The 21,280-nt window shown below is 39.9% G+C and overlaps 1 protein-coding gene across 16 annotated transcripts in view; it reads right to left on the reverse strand.

The window, feature by feature from the left end:
• Positions 1–21,280, reverse strand: part of ppfibp2b (PPFIA binding protein 2b) — an 86,878-nt gene that overhangs the window by 24,770 nt on the left and 40,828 nt on the right. For 10 of the 16 annotated variants that reach the window (XM_044194875.1, XM_044194862.1, XM_044194863.1 and 7 more), the window contains 4 exons: positions 19,452–19,538; positions 16,624–16,737; positions 9,639–9,788; positions 159–386 (listed from right to left, as the gene is read on the reverse strand). In XM_044194875.1, the coding sequence (XP_044050810.1) occupies positions 159–386; positions 9,639–9,788; positions 16,624–16,737; positions 19,452–19,538 (579 nt within the window). Of the gene's footprint in view, positions 1–158; positions 387–9,638; positions 9,789–9,885; positions 9,911–16,623; positions 16,738–17,061; positions 17,845–19,451; positions 19,539–21,280 lie in introns of those variants that run through there. The other 6 variants (XM_044194867.1, XM_044194869.1, XM_044194871.1 and 3 more) reach the window with 3 other exon arrangements.

The raw sequence follows: 21,280 nt of genomic DNA on the forward strand, positions 1-21,280 counted from the left end.
ACTCTGCAGACGCACTACAAGAGAATTTGTTAGTTTGATTCTGTGGAAATTTCCAAATACCGGGTGGAGTGTGGACTGGTTAAAAAGGGAGAAGAGAAGAAGAGAAGAAATGATGGGGAAGCTAGGGGAAGATGAGTTCATCCATCAAGTCTCCCTACGTGTACAGTCTGTCCTCCATTGTGCATCCGGGCGTCAGAGCAGGACAGACTCAGGTCTGAGCCAGCTAACCCGACCTGAGGGCTGTGGCCCTGGGCTTGGCTGCCTCCAGGCTCCCCCTGCTGGGCCTCCCTCTCCTCCAGGGCCCGTTTCTCCTGGATACGAGTGCTGATCTCCTCCTGAAACCTGCACATCTGCTCCTGGAGCTCACTGATGAGATTTACCACACACTGGGAGGGATGGAGCGATGAAGGACAAATGAAGGGCAGTGGAAGAGATGAATTGGTGAGACGAAGAAAAAAAACAGGGAAGGTATGAAAGCGAGAGGAGAGGAGAGGAGAGGAGAGGAGAGACATGAACTTATTTGTTAATCTAGTCAGTATTTGGGAATGCCTTTTTCCATATCTCGATGACAGTTGGCTGTTACTGAGGAAACTCAAAACAGAAAAAGTTTAAAAACATCTGAACAACATATAAAAATTTATATTAATTGCAAAAATCAGTGCAGATGAAGGAATTGCAACTGTGTAATGACAAACTTTCTGAACTCAAGGATGAGAAGAGGTTGGAAGAATCCTAAAAAAGTTCCTGATAAAGGGGAGAAAACATTAGCATCAGCAGCACAAACGACACACAACCCATACCACGCCACTGAGGAACCCAAAAGTAACTTCCATAAATATAAACATATACTTTTGAGCGGTAAGACAACTATCCAGTGTTTTATTCTCCTTGTACAAAATGAGTCAGTGTTTGGGCAGTGAGACAAGTGAGGCATCGTGCCTCAACGTCTCACATTGTTGTGCGAGAAGCAGACACGTTTCACACAGTACAAGGCTGCCTAGTCTGGCATCGAACCTCTCAGTTCATTTTCGATTTCCAAGGGGCGTTACATAGTGCGTAGTGCTGAGCGACACATGCAAGTTGGGGCAGTGCTTGGTCCGTTTTCACAAAGGAAAAAAATGGTGCCCTGGTCACAAACTTTCTCAAATACACAAATGTGTTTCTGAAAACATTTGAGGAGGGAAATAGGAAATGCAGTAACAGAATCTTGATTCGTATTTGATCAGCACTTCCTACTTTGACAGTTTGATCTGTGTTTTGTGAGCCTGGTGAGTTGTGCTGGACGGACCTGCAGACTGGACACAGGTCCAGACCTACAACCAATCAGAGCAGCGAAACTTTTCAAATCTGGACCGGTGACGCTCCTCTGTCAGTTCTCGTATCAAACCCGCCCCATATTAAATAAACAGTTGTGATTGGCCCGACCAGATCCAGGACGGGTAGAAATCTGTCTGAATGGGAGGGGGGCCAGACGTATCTGCCAGAGCAAATGAAACATGAGCTCGGCAGAGTCGTCCGGTTCCCAGGCTACTTTCTGCCCCACTTCTCTTTTGATGCCCTGTGAGCACTGACAGGAAAAGAGCGATGAGGAGGCAAACACCTCCTGTCATCTAAAATGGGAGGTGGTGGGTTAGGGCTGGGTGGTGTTCTTTGGACTAACTGCACTCTTAAGGAGTGGATGGATCATTGCGTTTTTATTCATAGAGCCCAAAATCACAAATGTGTTTCAGAGGCTTTACAGGTCTGATGGGAGTCTATGCAGTAATTAAAAGTCAAACACTGAAAGGCAAACTCCTACAAGTCCAGTTGTGATATGACATATCCCATGTCTCGTTTGTGACTGACCCCAGCGTAACATGTTAACTCCAGGCATTGCAACGTTTTAGTTGCACCACTCATAGCTGTGGTGTTTCTACTAGAGTTAGACTGGCCAATCTGCCAGGCTGATAGATCGACCGATGTTGGCTTATTGCAAATATACTGTATGTCGTGTCAGTGTTTACATGAGCCGAGAAGTAAACAAATTTAAGGGATTAGTATCAAGATTGTTTATGTTGTGTGTTTACGAAAAAAAAATCTATCGGCTTCCAAGAGATCAGCTGTGGGATAAAATCAAAAGCTCCAGGACATTTGGCCACAAAATGTATATCCAGTATGGAGGGAGCAGATCAGGGCCGAATGATTCCTGGCCAACATTGGAATATCTTCTTTGGGAACTTCTGATTTTAACAATGTTAACATAATGACGACACTTGAGGAGGTTACCATATTGTAAATGTAAAAAGATCACAGCGACAAACTTATGTACTTTTGTATTCAAAGATTTCGGCCAGTGTTTTTTTCAGCGTCGGCTGCTTAACTTACTTTACCTCCTGATTACCATTTCCATTCACAGGCTTAGTTGGATCTTGCAGATGCATAGAATTAATTTCTGATGATGTGCACAACCAATGCCCCAAAGGAATGCAGGATAAAGACTGGGGTGTTTTAACTACACATCAGAAACATGTGCAGCTAAAAACAAGTACATGTATATCACTTTTTAGTGGATTCTCTGTAGATGAATTTTGAGTTTTGTTAGGTGGTGCTTTTCTTTGTTTTATCACCCTCAGTGGCTGCTGATGTTCTCACATCCTACAGCTCTTCCTGTGAATCACAACATTTTTCACAGGCAAAAAGCTACCAGGCAGCCTCAGACTCCTCAGAATGGCAAATGGGTGGACTGTTGTATTGTTTTAATCAATAAATTTGACTTTGTTAAAAAGGACAGCAAATGTTCTCTCCCAAAGTACACTCACTGATATGATCTGTCCATTACAGGCTCTTAAACCTCCACGTAATAGCCCCACCCTGAAACAGAACTATGACCTAGTATTTAGACCAACGGAGCAAGACAGGAAGAGAAGACAGAGTTACTGCAGACAGACAGAGAGGAACAATAACAGATGTTCAGGTAGACAGAAGAACGCACACAACTTTTTTTAAATTGCATTTATACAAATGAAGGGTTCTATCATGTCTATGGCCAGAGAATGTCACAACTCTTGGGCTTGTGAAACCTTTCCAAAGCCAGTTACGTAAAAAAGAAAAAGAAAAGCCATGCTCATCAATTTCAAAACTTTGTTCCTGAAAAGTTGTTTTAGTAATTCCAACTGTTCACCAGACAGCAGTGAGTTTGTGTGTGGTGTTGGAGTGGTTTTCTGAGGTGAAAGTGTTTGGCCCTCAGGAATGCTCAGAATGGATGCCTGACATTCCTCCTGCCAACCCACCGGAGCCTCGCAGCTGTTACTAACCACACACACACACACACACACCCTCACTTTGCTGACAAAAATGTAGACCGGTGTCAGTTGCTATTGTAATGTGACCAAACCAAAGCAAAACACCACTGCTGTACATCAGATATGTTGGATTTGGGTGTGTATGCATGTGTATAAGATGATTCACAGTATCTCATTACTACACCAACTTATCAGTGTTGAAACAGCTCTGTTGGACACCACAGAGGCAGGACTGATGTTGAGATTTAGGTGGTGGAGCCTCAAGCTCAGAGAAGCAGTCTTGTGATTCCTGAACCAGTTGGAGAATCAGACTACAGCAAATGAATGAGTGCAGCTCTTTCTTCCAGGAGCAAACCATTGTTGAAGTGCCCCTGAGCCTGGCATGTGACTACTTAATGCCTGCCACTGTCTGACCGTGAAGAAGATAACACTTCTCTCTCCAAGACAAATACCTGACAGAATGAATACTGTAACCAAACAACATGATCTCATATTATTTTGATTTCAAACTAGAGCTGAGGTGCTACTTGGTGATGAGCTCTATGTGATCTCCCTCTGGATCCACAATTCTTTAGTCACAACAGACAACAGTGAAAGACAGTGATAGTGTTTTTTAGAATTGCACGCTGTTTTGTTTTTAGCCATGCTAGCGGCGTGGCTTTAGGGAGGGCAATGTTAGCCGGTTGGTCAGTCAGTCCACCACTTTGGTCCAGATTGAAATATCTAATGAGTAAACTATTGATGGATGATGGATTACATGACATTTTGTACAGACATATGGTCCCCAGAGGATAAAGCCTACTGACTTTGGTGATCCCTTGACTTTTCAACTAGTGCCGCCATTAGTGGACATTTGTGGTTTTGTGTGAAATGTCTCAACAACTATTGGATGGTCTGCCATTAAATCTGATACAGACATACCTCAGGATGAATCATAATCCCTTACCTTAATTGGAGATCCCCTAACGTTTCCTCTAGTGCCATCATTAGGTCACAATTTGTTTAATGAAATGCCTGCAAAACTAATGACCTTCCCTTTGTGTTTAGCACTAATTAGAAAATGTTAGCATGTCAACTCGCTAAACTAAGATGGTGAACATGGTAAACATTATACCTACTTAGCATCAGCATTTTAGCATTGTCATTGTGAGAATGTTAGCATGCTGACGTTAGCATTTAGCTTTAAGTACCAGCAACAGTCTTGCAAAGCTGCCAACATGACTGTAGATGTCTTGTTCAAGGATAATTCTAGTTAATTACAACTTGGGCATTTTTTCTTAATTTTGGTCATCATTCCTATTGGTAATAACATAATACTCACCAAGCTAACAGCTGTGATGTGGGAATTTGGCAAAATTGGTAAAAAGAAGTCAGATGGGGCTAGTTTCTTTTCCTGTACAATGAGGGCTTATTAATGGAATTTCTTCAAATAAAGTGGTTTCAATAATCTGCCTAAACTGTTGATTGTTTACAACCTATCTGATTGATTGACTGCTTGTTTCTTGCCCCGTCTGACACTGTTTAAGCAAGCTCATGTTTATAGATCTCAGTAATTACTTTGGTGAGTACAGTGTTTTTGTAACCTATAGAAATAATAGCCAAAACCACAGCAATAAGCTTATTTAATTAGTGATCTCTTTTCACAATGCCAAAACACCACAGCAACAAGTGCTTGTTTGCATTGAATATGTCACTGAAACTGATAAATTCAAGGATCTTTCTCATTAACAGTTAATTTTAAAATGTCCTTCACGAATAAAGTGTGAAATCAACTGCTAAGATACCTTTCCTTTTTGTTTTCAAGTTCAGACTTGTTTCTATGTGAGCTTTGCAGAGGCAGAAAATGCTACCAGAAGTGTCGGATCATGCTTTGGATTTCTCACAGACGTTGCTGACAGTTACATTCTGCAGGATTTGTAGTGTGAATGTCCTGTATGTTCACTTTGTGTGAGAGCCTTGCAGGGCAGAAAACAATATTTCCACAGTGCATCCTGTCATTTCTTATCTTTCCATCTGTCTGTCACTGTCTCTCATCTTGTCCCTCCGTTTCCTCTCTTCCTTTTCTCTCCGACCTCTGTTCTCTCTCTCTTGTCGAGCCCTCTCCTCACCGCCTCTCCCTCTCTGTCTACTTCCGTTGATGCTTATCACGCTCCATCTATGTGTGTGTGCAGAACATGGGCCTCTGCGTGTCAAAAACGCTGTATCCTGTTTATTCAATCAAAGCACGGCCCTGGGTGCTGGAGGCCTTGTGAAAGCTTTACACACACACACACACACACACACACACACACACACACACACACACACAGAGACACGAGCACAAGAGCAGCTTCAGTATCTTGTGGTGCCAGTGAGGAGCAGCTGGGTGCCACAATGAACAAAGTCCACACAAAGAAACTAGTGAAGACAGGCAAAGACTGCTCAACTAGACTTGGGTGGCATGTCCTTCTGGGTGTATATACTGTATGTGTGTGTGTATGCACGCCATTATTTGTGTATGTGATCAGTAAGAAACACCAAGTCTTAATGTTATCTGTTTCTACCCTCACTGCTTATGAGTTTCACTTTTTTGTGACAGTTTCACTTAAATATTTCTAACGTTAACATATTATTGTTTTATTAATTTTTTTTATTATTAAATAAAGTTAATGTTTTATTAATGTATTAAATAAGCAACAGTCAATGTTTAAGTTTAGAAAAAAAGCATACTTAAAATGCAAATCTTTCAAAGATTTTAACACTCAAAAACTCAGCTAATCTGCTTAATCCGTACTGTGTGGGTGTGGTTTGATCAGGTTTGATTGACAGTGGCAACAATTCAGAAACACAAAATACTGTGTGAGAATGAGAAAATATCTTTTCAGGGCCTTTAAAGTAAAAGTCAGTATTCTATTTTAAGGACCATAAGACTTTACTCAACACTCAATGACTCAATTACTTTTTAAGATGGATATTTTTTGGATTGTTGACTTTATAGTTTGTTGTCAGTTGTCTGTCTGGCAGTCCGTCTGCTGGGTGTTGAAACTGTCTGGAGAGACTGTTTAATGTGTTCAGGCTTGTTTCAGAGCCTCGACACTGAAGCTTGAATCTTAGACACATTTCATTATTACCTCAGCCAGTGAAGTTGGCTGGGGGGCATGTCTTCACAATTTGTCTGTTTATTATTTGGGTGACAGATCTGGCTGCAATATGGTGTTGGGACAACCCTTCATCAACTGATTAGACTGGATGCTATTGGATGATTTTCACTTAAAGTAGTGTTGGCAAAGAGCTGTGGGAAAGCCCAACGTTTAGGACTTGTTGATTGGTTTAGTGGGAAAACCAAACCTGAAAGACAACTGCAGCAACTTCAGACTGCAGACTGTTTTAGAAATGGGTGGCCCAAAGACCCAATTGGTTCACATTTGTTTAAACAAGTGAATTGAAGTTTCAGCTATTTTTTTGGATTGTCCAGGATCTTGCTTTTTGTTACTCTCTACAGTGGCAGGGACAAAATATGGCAATATTAATTAGTTGGTTGGTCAGTTATTTGGGTTGTTTGGTCCATTCAACAAATGACTTTAAGGAGAGCTGTAAACATCAAAGTCTGTTTACAGCTCTTGGGGAGTACTACTGCATATGTGGAGAAATGTTGTATAAAGCCTTTTGTGGCTCAAGAGGGAGCTGCGTGAAATCTGATAAATTGCCTCAAGTGATGTCACTTGAGTCAGCATCAGTTGGAGCTAAAGACTACAAGTTTGAAAATTAGAAAAATCTGGGGGTGTGGAGTTAGAAAGAAGTGAGCTTAACAGACCTCTGTAGCCCGCTCCTCACCGCTGCTGGAGGCACAAGGCTACATTAGCCGCTACTAGCATAACACATCAGAATCTCCAACCCAAGTGTTGGAAGTTATGTTGCATTGTGGGTAATGCAGGCGCCAGGTTTTGACAAGGAAGAAGAATGGAATGGAATGCTAAATCAGGGGAGTACTCTTTTATGCTTAATGACTAGATTTTAAGGAAAATTGGTATGGATTTTCATGCATATTTAGCATTTTAGTCATATTTCTCTATAATAATAGGACTCATGTTTAGTTAAAACGCACCAGACACTACAAACTTTATATAAGAAAGTATGTACCAATTTAGCTTTTTGACAGTTTGTGATGGTTCAACTATTATTCAGAATGTATGGATGGTTTTCATGTAATTCATTTTTGTATTATACAGTATTAGCTTCTTGACACAGTCCATGTCCTGTGTGTATTAGCTCTCACCTCTACAATGACCAGCTGACAAAACTGAATCTGTGAACAAACCCGGTTCACAGCACACACACATTCCAAAAATCACACTCCTCTTTATTTGGATCATCTGCCACCAGCCAAAAGGTGAGTTCACACAAACAAAGTTAAGGGGAATTTGTTCCATGTATTCCAATGCACCAAGTCATATAGAAGGCACTAAACTGTGACTTTTCAAGTAAACATATGCATAATTTTTAGGTCACATTGGCAAAAGATTTAACATTTGTTGACAGTGGATGTCTGGTAGCTCCTTCCTGGGAGAAACATCCTCTGCCACACAGGAAGTGATGCATTTTACAGTAGCAATGCTTATTTGTTTTAAGTAATCAGAAGATGTTCGTGCGAGCAATGACTTGGTGGAATATAAAAATAAAAGAGCACCATGTACCCAAAAATAAAAAGCTGTTACAAAAAAACTTGGAGAAAAAGTTCTCAAGTGCAGATAGCAACTTCCATGTAAGCCAGGAAATGTTAGACATTTTGTGTACCAAAAGGTCATCTTAATCTGTGTCCTCTTCCAAAAAACCCTAATGGGTCCTGTTCTGTGTCTGGGAAACCATTTATTTTGGTTGATATTGTGTTGGATTACTGTGACCACAGCAGCCAGTGGTGATTGTTGTTACTACTCCCTTTGGCCCAGAGACAGTGAAAACACTGAAAACAGACAAATATCTGACATGCATGTTTTTACAGCATGTCTTAGAGTAACAAGAGCAGCCCCATATGTCCCTAAATAATCCCTGATGGAATGTGATTGTTTTCCTTCAGCTCACAGACAGAGAAGACAAGAGAAATATGCCAGCATGTGTGTCATTTTATGTTTGGAATGGAATAAAGCTTGTCTTATTATGCCTTGTTTCAACAACAATGGAAAAACATCTGCATCATCTTTTAAAGCTGTGCATTTTGGGGGGTTGCTTCATCCAAGGCGCCATATGAGGTCTCGGTGGAGACTAAACCACTAGACCTATCAGTGTTTGTGCCATTGTTTTACCCACCCAGGAACAAAAAACTAAAGCATGAATGTTTGACTCTTTTACATAAAAGCTAGCAGAAATGTAGCAGAGGATAAACCCAATTAAACCCAGTTTACCATTATTAAAGACATATAATCATAACACACATCATACACTTATATAAAACAGCATTAGAGGTGGGCAATATGAAAACAAGACTAAGAGTCTACAGCCATACTACTGTAGCAGCTCTGTGAGGCTGTGAGCTAAATGCTAACGTCAGTATCGGTAGGTGTATTAAATGCTGAAATAATTCCCCCATCCCTATGAAAATGCCTATGTTACGTGCATAAGCGCATACATGTGTGCGTGCATGAACGTGTGGTACACTTAAGGGTCCCGGTTTGGGGGTTTGAAAATATGGTCACCGTAGGCTAAAAGGAATATCATTGGTTTTACAGGTATTTGATCATGAACCGAAGTTTTGGACAAAGTCCAATTTTGACCTGATCATGACACTAAATAAAAAGTTGCAATAAGGGATCACCAAAGACATTACATTTCATCCTGAGTGGCTCATGACCAAATTTCATGACAATCCATCCAGTACCTGTTGAGATATGTTGAGCAACATTGCCAACAATGGCCTAATACAGCCAGATAAATTAAAGGGAGAGGAATACTGTATTGTATATCATAATTATCATTATCATAAACAGTATACAGAAATCTCTGATGTTTGACAAATGTCTATCATCTCATGTTAGATACAGTATGGTCATATTGCCCAACCGTATACATCATCAAACTAATGTGTGTTATAGGACACTCGGGTATTTTTAGGAAATAAGTGGAAAATTTAGAAACGTTTAGAAACTTTGTTTGTATTGGGGGTTGTGTTTAATTCAACACTACATCGATGGTACATATGCATATATGGGTGGAATTTTTTTATTCAGGCCAATGCAGCAGGACTCTCTGTCTATAGCAACTTTAATACAAGCAACATTTCAGTTGTTAATCCCTGGATCCAAGAAACAGCACTTCTGCTAAGTTGAGCAGCATTTGCTCTGTGAAACACACACACTCACACACAGGTTTGTTGCATTTGCATACCTCAGCTTTGTTCTGCTCTGTGTCCGTGGGATCTTGTGGGTGTGTGTTGGTGTGTGTCTCCTCCACGCTGACCAGCTTCAGTTTGAGGTACGACACCTCGTCCATCAGATCCAGCTTCTGAGTCTCCAGAGAGGTCCTGCTCATTAGTTCCTGGGAAAAACACACACAGACACTGTGCGTTAGATGCATGGAAAACAGCACTTGAACAGCTTTTACAAACCATACCTTTTGAAAGTCAAACACACACAAATATCTGAGATCAACGCAGTGAGAAGTCAGCATGCTACTCCACTGGGTACAATGTTCTTCCCATACTAACAGAGCAGCCTAGGCTGGGGGCCCAGACCCCACAAAGCTAAATATACACACTCACACACACACAGGCGCGCTAGGGATTCTATTAATATATCTCTGTGCTTCTTTGGTATGGGACAGAGAAAAAGAAAGTGTGTCTAAAAGAGAGAGACAGAGAGAGAGGTTATGCTGGCCACTGAATATGAAGAAGTGTGTATTTTCTCTGACTAACACAAAACACGTCTCTTTTCCAACTCTGTGTGTCTGTTGCTTTCGTTTCCTCATCTAAACTACTTCTAATCCCATTTCCTCTTCTCTAAACTCAAACTTAAATTGGCTTGGATTGTTATTTAAGCCTCTAACATCCATCTTCTTACACCATTCTTGTTGAGATAAAACATTTTAGAGGAAAATGGAAAAGAAAATGAGCCTTCAAACTGTTTGCCCACTAGTTTGATAAACCAGGTACAGGTGGTTCCGAAAGCTTTGGCCCTGATACATCCTTCTTGCTGGTCATTTTATACCAAAAAATACTGAATCCAGCTTCATTCAGATACATAAACACACTTCCTGTATCTTTTTGTCCTATCAAAAGAATAATCTGGCAGTTAATTGAGAGAGATGAACTTGCTTCCAACAGTTTTACACTGAAGTGTCATAAAACAAGCGACCACATTTTGAAATAAAGTATATTGTTTCTTTCACATCTGGTGATTAGATCGAGTGATTTGATGTCACTTGTTTTAAGAAAATGGGGAATTTATGAGCCAATAACAAATTGACCGACTTATTAAGAGGGATGTAAGTTTACACAGCTTCTCTGAATAATACACTACTATGAAGACAGAGTAGAACCAAAATCAGGGACTTTCTATTTCAGATTTCCCTCCTTCCCTCCTGCCTACACAGTTTCTTATGCAAATTCTAACTGGAACAAATGAAAAGCCACAGACTTCTCATGTGTGATCTAAAGAAAACAACACCAGGAAAGTAAGTGTTCAGGGACATGACAGATAAATTTATACAAGACATGTAATCTATAAGATACAGTATATAAGACATATTAACTTTTCTGTTTTTGTATTGTCAGAATGAACATGCTAGATCACACTATGTGACCTTGATGTACTGCAGCACAACATTAAACATCAATAAGTCTACAGCCACGCTAGCAGCTCTGTGAGGCATAGCAATGCTTTGAGCTAAATGTTAACGTTAGCATGCTAACATGCTCACAGTGACAAACATGCTGGTGTTTAGCAGATAGTTTTTTACCATGGTCAGCTTTTTAGTTTAGCATGTTAGCATGGTACAGCTGTGGCTGATGGGAATGTCACTAGTGTTGCAGGTCATGAACAAAATGAATGTGAAAAATCTCACCCACATTGCCATCCATAAAAAGATAATTTCATATTTATACATACTTATGTCATACTAACTTGTGCTGATAAATATTTTAGGTTCTTAAACATACCGTATATACTTTACTTTTTCCTCTTAGAGCTCATGAGTCTGCCTCCTCTTTTTCTGTGTGGATGCCACATTAACCACAACAGAGACAACTCTCAGACGGATGGATACCATACTGTCCAAATGGAAAGATCACATGGTAAACTAATTGTGTCAACACCACAGCCACAGACAGACAGCTAAAACCCCATAATCACTCCAGCTCAGCAGCCACACACATACAGACACACCAAACACACAAACACACACAAATCTGTTTAGTTATGGCAGCTGACTGGCAGTTTGCAATCTAACACCAGTGTCACTTACAGCAGGATAAGCCGCAGTCTTTAGAAGTAATTTATCAGAACTCTGTGGTCGTGGCCCACAGCTCAGCTGCCTGACATTTGCTTTCCTTTAATTATGAGGAGCAGTATGTGACAAATTATCATCCTCTCTACAGCATTTATAGATCTCTTTAAAGAGGCTGCACTCATCTCCAAAACTGAAATGTGTTAAACATGACACAGTTACATTGCAGAACTCAGATCTGGACTTACAGTTCTTAATATCTGAAGAACATCATTTCAAAATTAAATATCCACAACTTGAAAGACACCCAGTCTTAGAAAATGACTGATAGAAGGCACAATGTAATCTCCCTGTAAGTATCATACACTGACACTCATACCCCATTTACACCTGGCATTAACATGTGATCTGTATCTGGATCCGTTATATGGATAAGCGCATGGTGTAAATGCATGCACCCAGACCACATTTGGAGGTGGTCAGGGTCTCATTGTGATTGGATCTCAGCCGGTGTAAATGAATCCGTTCAGAGTGACCACATTCTTAAGAAAAAAATCCGCCCAGCAAGTTGAAAGGTCACCTAACTCCGCCTCTTCCTGCTTTCTTAAGCAAGCCCGGCAAAAGCTATAAGCACAGCAGTAACCAAGGCCCCGGAAGTGCGGCGGCCTTTGAAGCCAATTTGACAGAGCGGCCAAACTGCAGAATTACAACTTCCGGGTCCGTCATGCACACTGGCCACACAAGACTTGCACAGCCCCAAGCCCGCCAAGGGAGGCGGGGTTAAAGGAAACGCTAGTCCGCTTGCGCCTGTGGCGCTGCACAATGTGCTAGCTATAGGAAGATCTGTGTAATTTTATACACAATTTTATTATATATTTTAGAAGTCGAACTTTTTTGGCTTCATGTGCCACTGAGCCGCTTTCGTAGGAACCTCTGACACTGTATCCAGTTCTCTTTATACATCCTATGTTCACCAGCTAGTCGCTAACTTTGTCTGTCTGCGGTTTGTTCCTGCCAGGTAGCGTACAGTGGGTTTATCAGAGCAAGATTGATGAGAGTGGTGAGACTGAACAGAAAAGTTGTGGGTCGCTTGTCATTAGTCGTGGTTCCCACAGCAAGTAGCAACCCTGCAGCACTGACACATAATTTTACATGGCTGTCTCTCTTTCTCACCTTCTCTCTCACTCAAACACACACAGTGACACAGATGGAGGACATTCTGCCACAGATATTGCCACCCTTTAAATCAGACAAATCAAACAGATCTGGTAGATGATAAATACTCAAAAAAGGCAACAGAATCTCCTCCACACTCCACTTTCATCTCTCTCAGCAAACATCTCGTATCACATTAGCTATTTGACCAGCAGTTATTAACTGTGAAATGGGACAGTGAAACACAAACATACACACACACATACACTAACACACAACCACAAAGTGGGACAACAGCTGCAGATCAGTGCAGCTAAATCTAATAAAACCTCCAGACCTCCAATCACTAGTCATGAAGGATTATAAAGAAGATCAGGTGCAGTGGCAGGTGGAGATCTACAGTCAGTTTGAAAGATTGCATACTATGAAAACAACTGTGGTTGCAACAATTGACACTTTTGTTAGCTATGAAGCAAAGTGCTTCCATTTCACTGTAACATTTTTTTAAATGACAACTGACAGAAAACAGAGAAGAAGAGAACTCCCTTCCTAATAAAAAAGGAAGAGCCTCTTTTGATTCCTGCAGTGTTTTTATAACTGTTCTTATTCAGTGCAGACTGTATAAATTCATGGATTATAAAAGCTAGCTGGATAAAGATGATAAACGTCACAGCCCTAGAGGGGCATTTATTTTGGGGCTGTGGCCTTTTTATCTTCTGTCTTGACAACGAAGAGGACAAAGAGCCTGTAGAGGAGTCTAAACAGAGGGTTGATTCTGTGTTACACAGAGCTGTGGTCTTGTTGTGTCCAGCCCGGCATAGCTCATGAGTTTGCCTCATTAATGACGTCAAGTAAAACAACTGGAACAACCTGAAGACATTCAGTGTTTCATACTACTTTATACTGACGATTAAGTAAAAGTGTGACCTGTAGTCTACAGCAGGGTTGACCTACAGCTCTAGAGTGGTGTTGACCTACTACTGATAAAAAGACAGGTCCCTTCAGACAATCCAGACTCAGTTCCTGAACATCCTAAGAACAAGACTCAGAGTCTACAGCCATGCTAGCCTCTGTGAGGATGTACTTAGGCACAGCGCTGCTTTGAGACAAATGCTAACGTCAGCATGCTAACATGCCAACAGTAAAAATCTTAACATGCTGATGTTTAGCAGTTATACTGTTTTCCATGTTCACCATCTTAGTTTAGTTCTTTAGCATGCTAACATTTGCTAATTAGCACTAAACACAAAGTACAGCTGAGGCTGATGGGAATGTCATTAGTTTTGCAGTGAGACATGAATGTGTGAACCACATTTCATGGCAATGCATCCAACAGTTAGTAATTAGTAGTAGTAGTTGAGATAATACATAATAGTTGAGATATTTCAGTCTGAACTAAAGTGGCGGTCTACTGACTGACTGACCTGACATCGCCATCCATAGAGTCAAGCCGCTAGCGTGGCTAACAAGGAACATTTTAACCAGAGGAAGAAGGCAAGTCTGAATGAGTGACAAACTCACTTTTGATCACTCAAAAGTAAACACTGGTTGTACCCTTCTCAGGGTAAACCATTGTTACAGTAATAAGGGTGTTTTTGCCCTTTGAGACAAACTGACTTGTTTGCACATTAAACCTATCGTCATAGGTATCACTAAAACAAGTAGGATTAAAGGTTTGAATGTAATGATTTAACACCCCTCTGTAGGCTCAGAAAGTTCTATAATACTTGGTCTGGTGTTAAAAACATTTCTTTTTTCTATTTTTTTTGGAGTTCATTCATAGTTGTGCGGATACAAGGTTTTCACCCAACAGCAACAAACTCATAACTCCACCATTATTCCATCTATGACACACACCTCAAACAATCGTTTAATTATCACTTTTCGAATTTTCTAAACTCCTACCTTATCTGTTATGATGGCACATAGTTGCATCAGATGTTGTTAATTAGTCAGGCAGGTGAGAAAGCAGGCTCATTCTCAGTAAAATCCTTTCAGACATGCTTGACTTGACCAGCAGTGCTCTGTTAAAAATGTTCTTTTGATTTTCACAGGGAAACTCTGGCCAAATATTGTTCTCGCTCATTCCAGTTTGTCTCATATATCAAGCTGCTGTATCCTAATAAGGAATGCATTATTTCTTTGCTCTGATTGAAGCAAATCTCTGTCCTCTATTATTTCAAGTGGGCCTTTTTACTTCAGGGCCAACAACAACTTACTGAACCAAAAACAGAACATTTTAGGCCTCACTATACTGTGATACAAAGCCAATAGTAGTGCTTCAAACTGACAGAAGATGAACGTGAAACAACAGTGGTAGCAGAACTTCCCACAGTCCTTTATCCAAAAGGTCACCTTCAAACTCAGTTTGTTTTAAGAGTAAACAGCGTCTAATCTAGTAAAGAATCAGTGTAATGTTGAGGTTTGACCTGTAAAATCTTGTTGTTCTTGTTGTTTGTGTTAAACCCACCACATAACTGAACAGGTGATGAGTCAGAGGAAGTCAACAGTGTAAAGTCATGTGAATGAAACACTGTGCCACTCCTTTATTTATTCATTTACAGTACCACCTTACTTCTACTAGTGTTTAACCGCTTGTCTCTGTACATCCTGTTTGACAGAAGGCAAAAATGATCATGTTAATGTCATTACTTGAGATCAGTGGCTTTACAGTTATACAAATAAGAACATTCAAATTACAAGAAATATGTCACCTTAATAACTATTCCTTATTATTCAGTTGCCATAATTTAATTTTCAAGTACAGTATAACTTGAGGACATTTGAAAATATATGTAATGTTTTTAATACACGCAAACTAATGCAGTTTAGTTGTTTAAATATTGACTCAGTCAAATTGAATTAGATTGAACACTCATAGGCAGAACAGTCACATTACTTGAGCCTGATTGGCAAACACACTCTAATCTCTTCTAAAGCCGGGCAGACTCTGTGCAGATTAAGCCTGATTTTAGCCCCGGACTAAATCTACAGTCTGCTGTGATATGTAGTGTGAGTTAACAAAATGTACAAGATTAATAAAAACAAAGTGTCTGCCCAGCATAATGCACCCCTACTGTGTGCCATCCAAATATTGTGGTACTGACTAATTCAAAAGTCAACTTTTATGTTTACACTTTCCACCTTAACACATATGAGTTGACTCTATTTAAAGGTACCCATAGTAGTGCTATGGAGCAATATCTTTACAAGTGGGTCCTTTAACAAGCGTTTTGTTTGTCGTGCATGCACGCGTGGATGAACATGCACGCACACACACACACACACACACACACACACACGCGCGCACGCACGGAAAACGTGATACAGCTCTGCCAATGGTTTCACACTATTCCACTAATAGACAGGCAGCAATACACTAGAAACGACTGCTAGCAAGTTAACATAGATATAAACGGTGTAGGTTTCAAAATATTCAAATGCTTTATGAGAATGGAAATGCATTCAATATGCTGGTTAAACCTTAAGGATACACACAATGTGTTTTGGTGAGTAACACTCCTCAGGGCACCATTAATCAAAGAACATGAAGCCAGTGTGCCACACTGAAAATGCCTTCCAACACATAATAGAGTAACAGGAGCACTAATTAGCCACCTGGAGGCTTGTGAATGATCTCTCCCACATGAGGCTGTGGCCTTTTTATCCTCTGTGATGATTACACAGGACTGTTGACATATTGCAAATTTACACGTGTGTGTGTGTGTGTGTGTGTGTGTGTGTGTGTGTGTGTGTGTGTGCGTGCATGCATTACCTGTTGCAGCATCTCCTCTGTGGAGGCCAGTTTCTGCCGGTGTTCCTCCAGAGAACTTTCTAGGTCTCTGATCTTCTCTCCCTGGGCCTCTACCTGGTCAGTCAAAACGCTCACCTAATGGGTGACACATTCATTCTCTATTAGGACACATACTGAGACACAGAGCTGAACTGACCAGATGCAGAAAAACGGACAGAACCTAACAATATGCCTAGTGCTGTGTTCACATCATATTGTTTAGATTGTAAATACAAGCAACCGAGTCGAAAAAAACAAGGTTCACAACAGCCCCCCTTGTTATAATTAACTATAGTTAAAAATAACTATAAAAATAACTATTGTTATAAATAACTATAATTAATTATAGTTGAAGAATCTCTGACAGCAACGATATCTGCCACTGAAAAGGTGTAAAGAACTACAGAAGTGTCAACAAACCTGTGGCAACGTGGCTGCAAAGCTTCTATCGCTGGCAGTTACATCTGAAGAAAATATATATTAACACTAGCACTAACAATTCAGCTAATTTAAAGGTTTCACTTGTGAATGTCATGTGTGACGTGATGTAACGCTGTAAAAGTGGTTATTTAGGCTATTTAAATGATGTGACTACAAGCCTAGCAATGGCGCAAAGCATCTGGGAATAATGCCCTCCCATACTGCCGACATTGTGCAAGACGCAGCATTAATCAAGACTCACACTGATCGTTATGGAAACTCACAAATTCACAAAAACAGAGACATGGACACACGCATCGGTACATATACACAAAACACACAGTTATGTAGTGGAAATTATTTTTTTGTTGGCAAACTCCACCTACCCAAATTTCATGCACACACAGACACAACTATGAACTGAACTTCAATCCCACATCACCATGTCTCTTTCTCTTCCTTCACTCCACACACAAACACACATTCATCCTGGCATACCTCAACTCCAAAACAACACACATTTATTCAGCAGTCTGTCACTCAGGAATGCATTGCACATTTACTATAATCTCCCTGACAACACACTCACCTCTTGCCAAACATCACACACACACACACACTCACACACACTACAATTCTGCTGTTCTCCTAAACTATACCAAATCCCTCTGACAGCAGCTGATTCTCTGTCACTTCAGCTTCCCTGATTTTCACCCCTGCAGCCACGTCCTGTCTCACAGCACTCTGGCAATAAAGAATCTCCTGCAAAGCTTCTGGCTCAAAATGAATCAAAATCCAGATTACAAAGAAAACAAGCACGTGTTGTTACAGAGAGGAGATGAGTGAATGATCTGGTAGCCTGTGCTTCCTAACAATGACTAGGTGAGCCACGAACAAGTGAGTAAATGAATGAACAAGTATGTGAATGAATTACATCTAAGCTCCTGTGTGTGTTTAGCACCTAAAACATGTATTTGACTAATACCTGACAAATGTAATGTATAATCAAACTTTTAATGTTGAAGGGAAAGTCTCTTACCTCTTTGTGCTCCGCTGCTGAGTCACACACACACACACACACACACAAATGGAGGCGAAAGTTCCCTACTGGGCTACAGGGAAGTTAGTTACTAAACTCAGAGTGTGTATATGCTAAAACAGACACACTGAAGGAGAGGCAGGTGAAGAGAAAGTAAAGCAAATAACCTTGAAGCAGACAACCTGTCAACAGCCAGTTAAATCTGCTGTCAAGAAAAATAAGACCCAGTCACCTTGCATATCAACCAATCACTGCCGGTCTCAGATGAGTAATGTGTAACAAGTAGGTGTGTGTGAGTTGTGGTAGTGAGAAATGAGATATGGACTTTATGAACAACTTTATAAACCAGAGCCGTCCAGACGGGTGGTGCACTTTAACTCATCATTAAAAAAAGATCCACTCACATAAGCTTACCCAGAATACAAAACAAACACACACATACACACAGGTGAAGAGAGCCGCAGGAGCAGTTTGAAAACTGTGATTTAAGAAGGAGGAATGTGAAGGCAGATTGTGGAGATCACAGCTGTATGAACCAGCTATTAAAGTGATCTAAGAGCATAGAGAGCCTGTTGACATCATGTAGTGCACAGATATATAATCTTCTGCTTTACTATGGTAGAGCTGATGTTGATAGTTACCATAGAGGTCGCCAGTAAACACATGCTCAGACGGTCTGAAAGTGTCAGGGCATGTTTTGTTATGAAATAACTACAGAACCAGGATTACAGACTTGAAACTAAGATGTTTTTCCAGTGTGGCACCAATCCATCCAGACAAATCCCTGGCTTATTTACTCATAACGGGGATTCAAATAATGATGTCAAAATAAACACAACTGAACTAACTTATTTATTTTTTTTTTTTTTTTTACAAATTCTTTAAAAGTAATAAAAAGTATAAAAGAAGGAGGATACGATAGTCCCACCCAATCAAATGCAGATGCAGAATGATATGTTTTTGGCATTTTTTGCCTTTATTTTGTCAGATGACAGTAGAGATTTACAGGAAACGTAGGAAGAGAGCAAGGGGGTGACATGCAACACAAGTTCCCAGCTGGAATCGAATGAGGGACTTTTGTGATTTCGTGGTATGCATTTTAGACCACGAGGCCACGAGGATGCCACAGAATGTATTTTTTTAAAGAGTCACTTTATAGCAAGTGATTATTTTTAAAGTTCAGTGAAACTAATGCTGAAATGAGCATGAACAGTCTCAGAACAAATTGAAAACAAACTGTAACTTACTGGTTGTGCAGTCGCTCTTCCAGTTATATAAACACATACAAACACACACACACACACACACACACACACACACACACACACACACACAAACACACAGTCCTGACCTGTAGCACCAGAGACTCCTTGTCTCCCTCTAGGCGGAGCAGTCGTTCTTGGTAGGTTTCATTGTTGGCTGGAGAACACAGGTTCACCTGGATAAAAGGCACAGAAAAACAAAAATTAGGTAAAACTACTGAGCATCACTATTTTCCGCTGGGCCTTGTTCTCCATACATGGATGACTGAGTTAGCTTGATTTGAAACAACAGCTCTAGTTAACCTACATTTTGTCAGAACAAGTCCTTAAGCTAAAACCTGCAAAAGCGTATGCTTGTTCACAGTTGGCTGGATCATGATTTTTCAGGTTGAAACCCAAAATTGAACTCATTTTCAGATACAAATGACTCCTCTTAGTATGGACAAGAACATTTTTTTATACAGTTATGGTTTTAAATGCAAACATGTAAAAGTTTGAGAAAACATAAACATTTTCACCAGAAGAGTAACTTTTTATGAATGCTTTTTATAGTGACTGTATTTGTTGTCTTAAGCTTTAGATAATAATTGAATATCTTTTATAATTAATAATAAAATAAATAAATAAAATAGGTTACTGAATAAAATTAAATCTGCAAAAAAAGAGCCAGTCCAAATTTAGTTTGGGTTATGATGAGCAAAATATATATATATATATATATATATATATATATATATATATATATATATATATATACACATCAAAATGAAAGTTTCCACTGTTATTAGACCAATGGAACCAGACAGAAATGTTAATTAATTAGGACATTTTAATGTGGACTTCTCTCTTAAACACTAAAATGTATGAAATATTGCATCAGAAGTACACGTAAGTCCTTTTCAATTGGATTGAAACAATTAACTAATTCTAATTAAATATGAGTTAGCTTCAATAATTATAGCTAGATTAATGAAATAAGATTGATTCTTTGTGTTTGTAGACCCAAATCAGCTGGATTAGAACGAAGAGGATGACTTCCTGATGGGAGCCGAAACGTCTTGATTCTGAAAACAGTGTCCAGATGACTACGACTGAAACCTTTTCTACGATAGAACACTCCTGGACGAATGAGGGACTACACCGTCCTAGAACGGAGAGGATTATTTTTGCTGGCTAACATCATGTTAGCCTGGATTAGTTAAGCCATGTTTGAAGAACAGGGCCCTGGACTTCGGGATCATTGTCCTGCCAGATACAATAACCCCACGACATTTAACTCCATTTAACTAATTACGTGACTTCTAAAACTGAACGGCTGTACCAGTGATGAGTTAGGTGTGTTCTATTAAAGGGAGTGAAAATTTATACAAACATGTATTAAGTATTTTATCATTTATGTAAATAATTTAGATCACTTCACTTAAACTTGAGAATGAATTTAAAATTAAATACTAATGCCAGGTTGTAGAACATTAAAACATGAAAACTTCCAAGGGGGGGTGAATACTTTTTAAAGGGACTGTATTTGGTGTCTGGAACTTCAGACAACAATTGAATGATATCTTGTTCATTTTCGTGTAAACTTTTCTGACCTGTGGCTGTTGGAGGAAGTCTGTCAGGTGAATCACACATACTACGGAAGATAAAGGGAATATCTTGTTACAGCTACTGTAATGGCATAAGAGTGAGAGCACTAGAGATTTATGCAGTGCATTAATGGTATGTTGATCCACTGAGGCCTGCTTCAAGTCAAGTCATGTCAAATATTATTTATATAGCTCAGGATCACAAATGTGCCTCAAGGGCCTTCACAATCTGTACAGCACACGACATAGACCCTCGATTCAGATAAGGAACCCCCCTACCAAAAAAAAAAACATTTAACGGGGAATAATGGAAGAAACCTCAGGGAGAGCTA

Source organism: Siniperca chuatsi, linkage group LG4, assembly GCF_020085105.1.
Source record: "Siniperca chuatsi isolate FFG_IHB_CAS linkage group LG4, ASM2008510v1, whole genome shotgun sequence".
NCBI classification, from domain to species: domain Eukaryota; kingdom Metazoa; phylum Chordata; class Actinopteri; order Centrarchiformes; family Sinipercidae; genus Siniperca; species Siniperca chuatsi.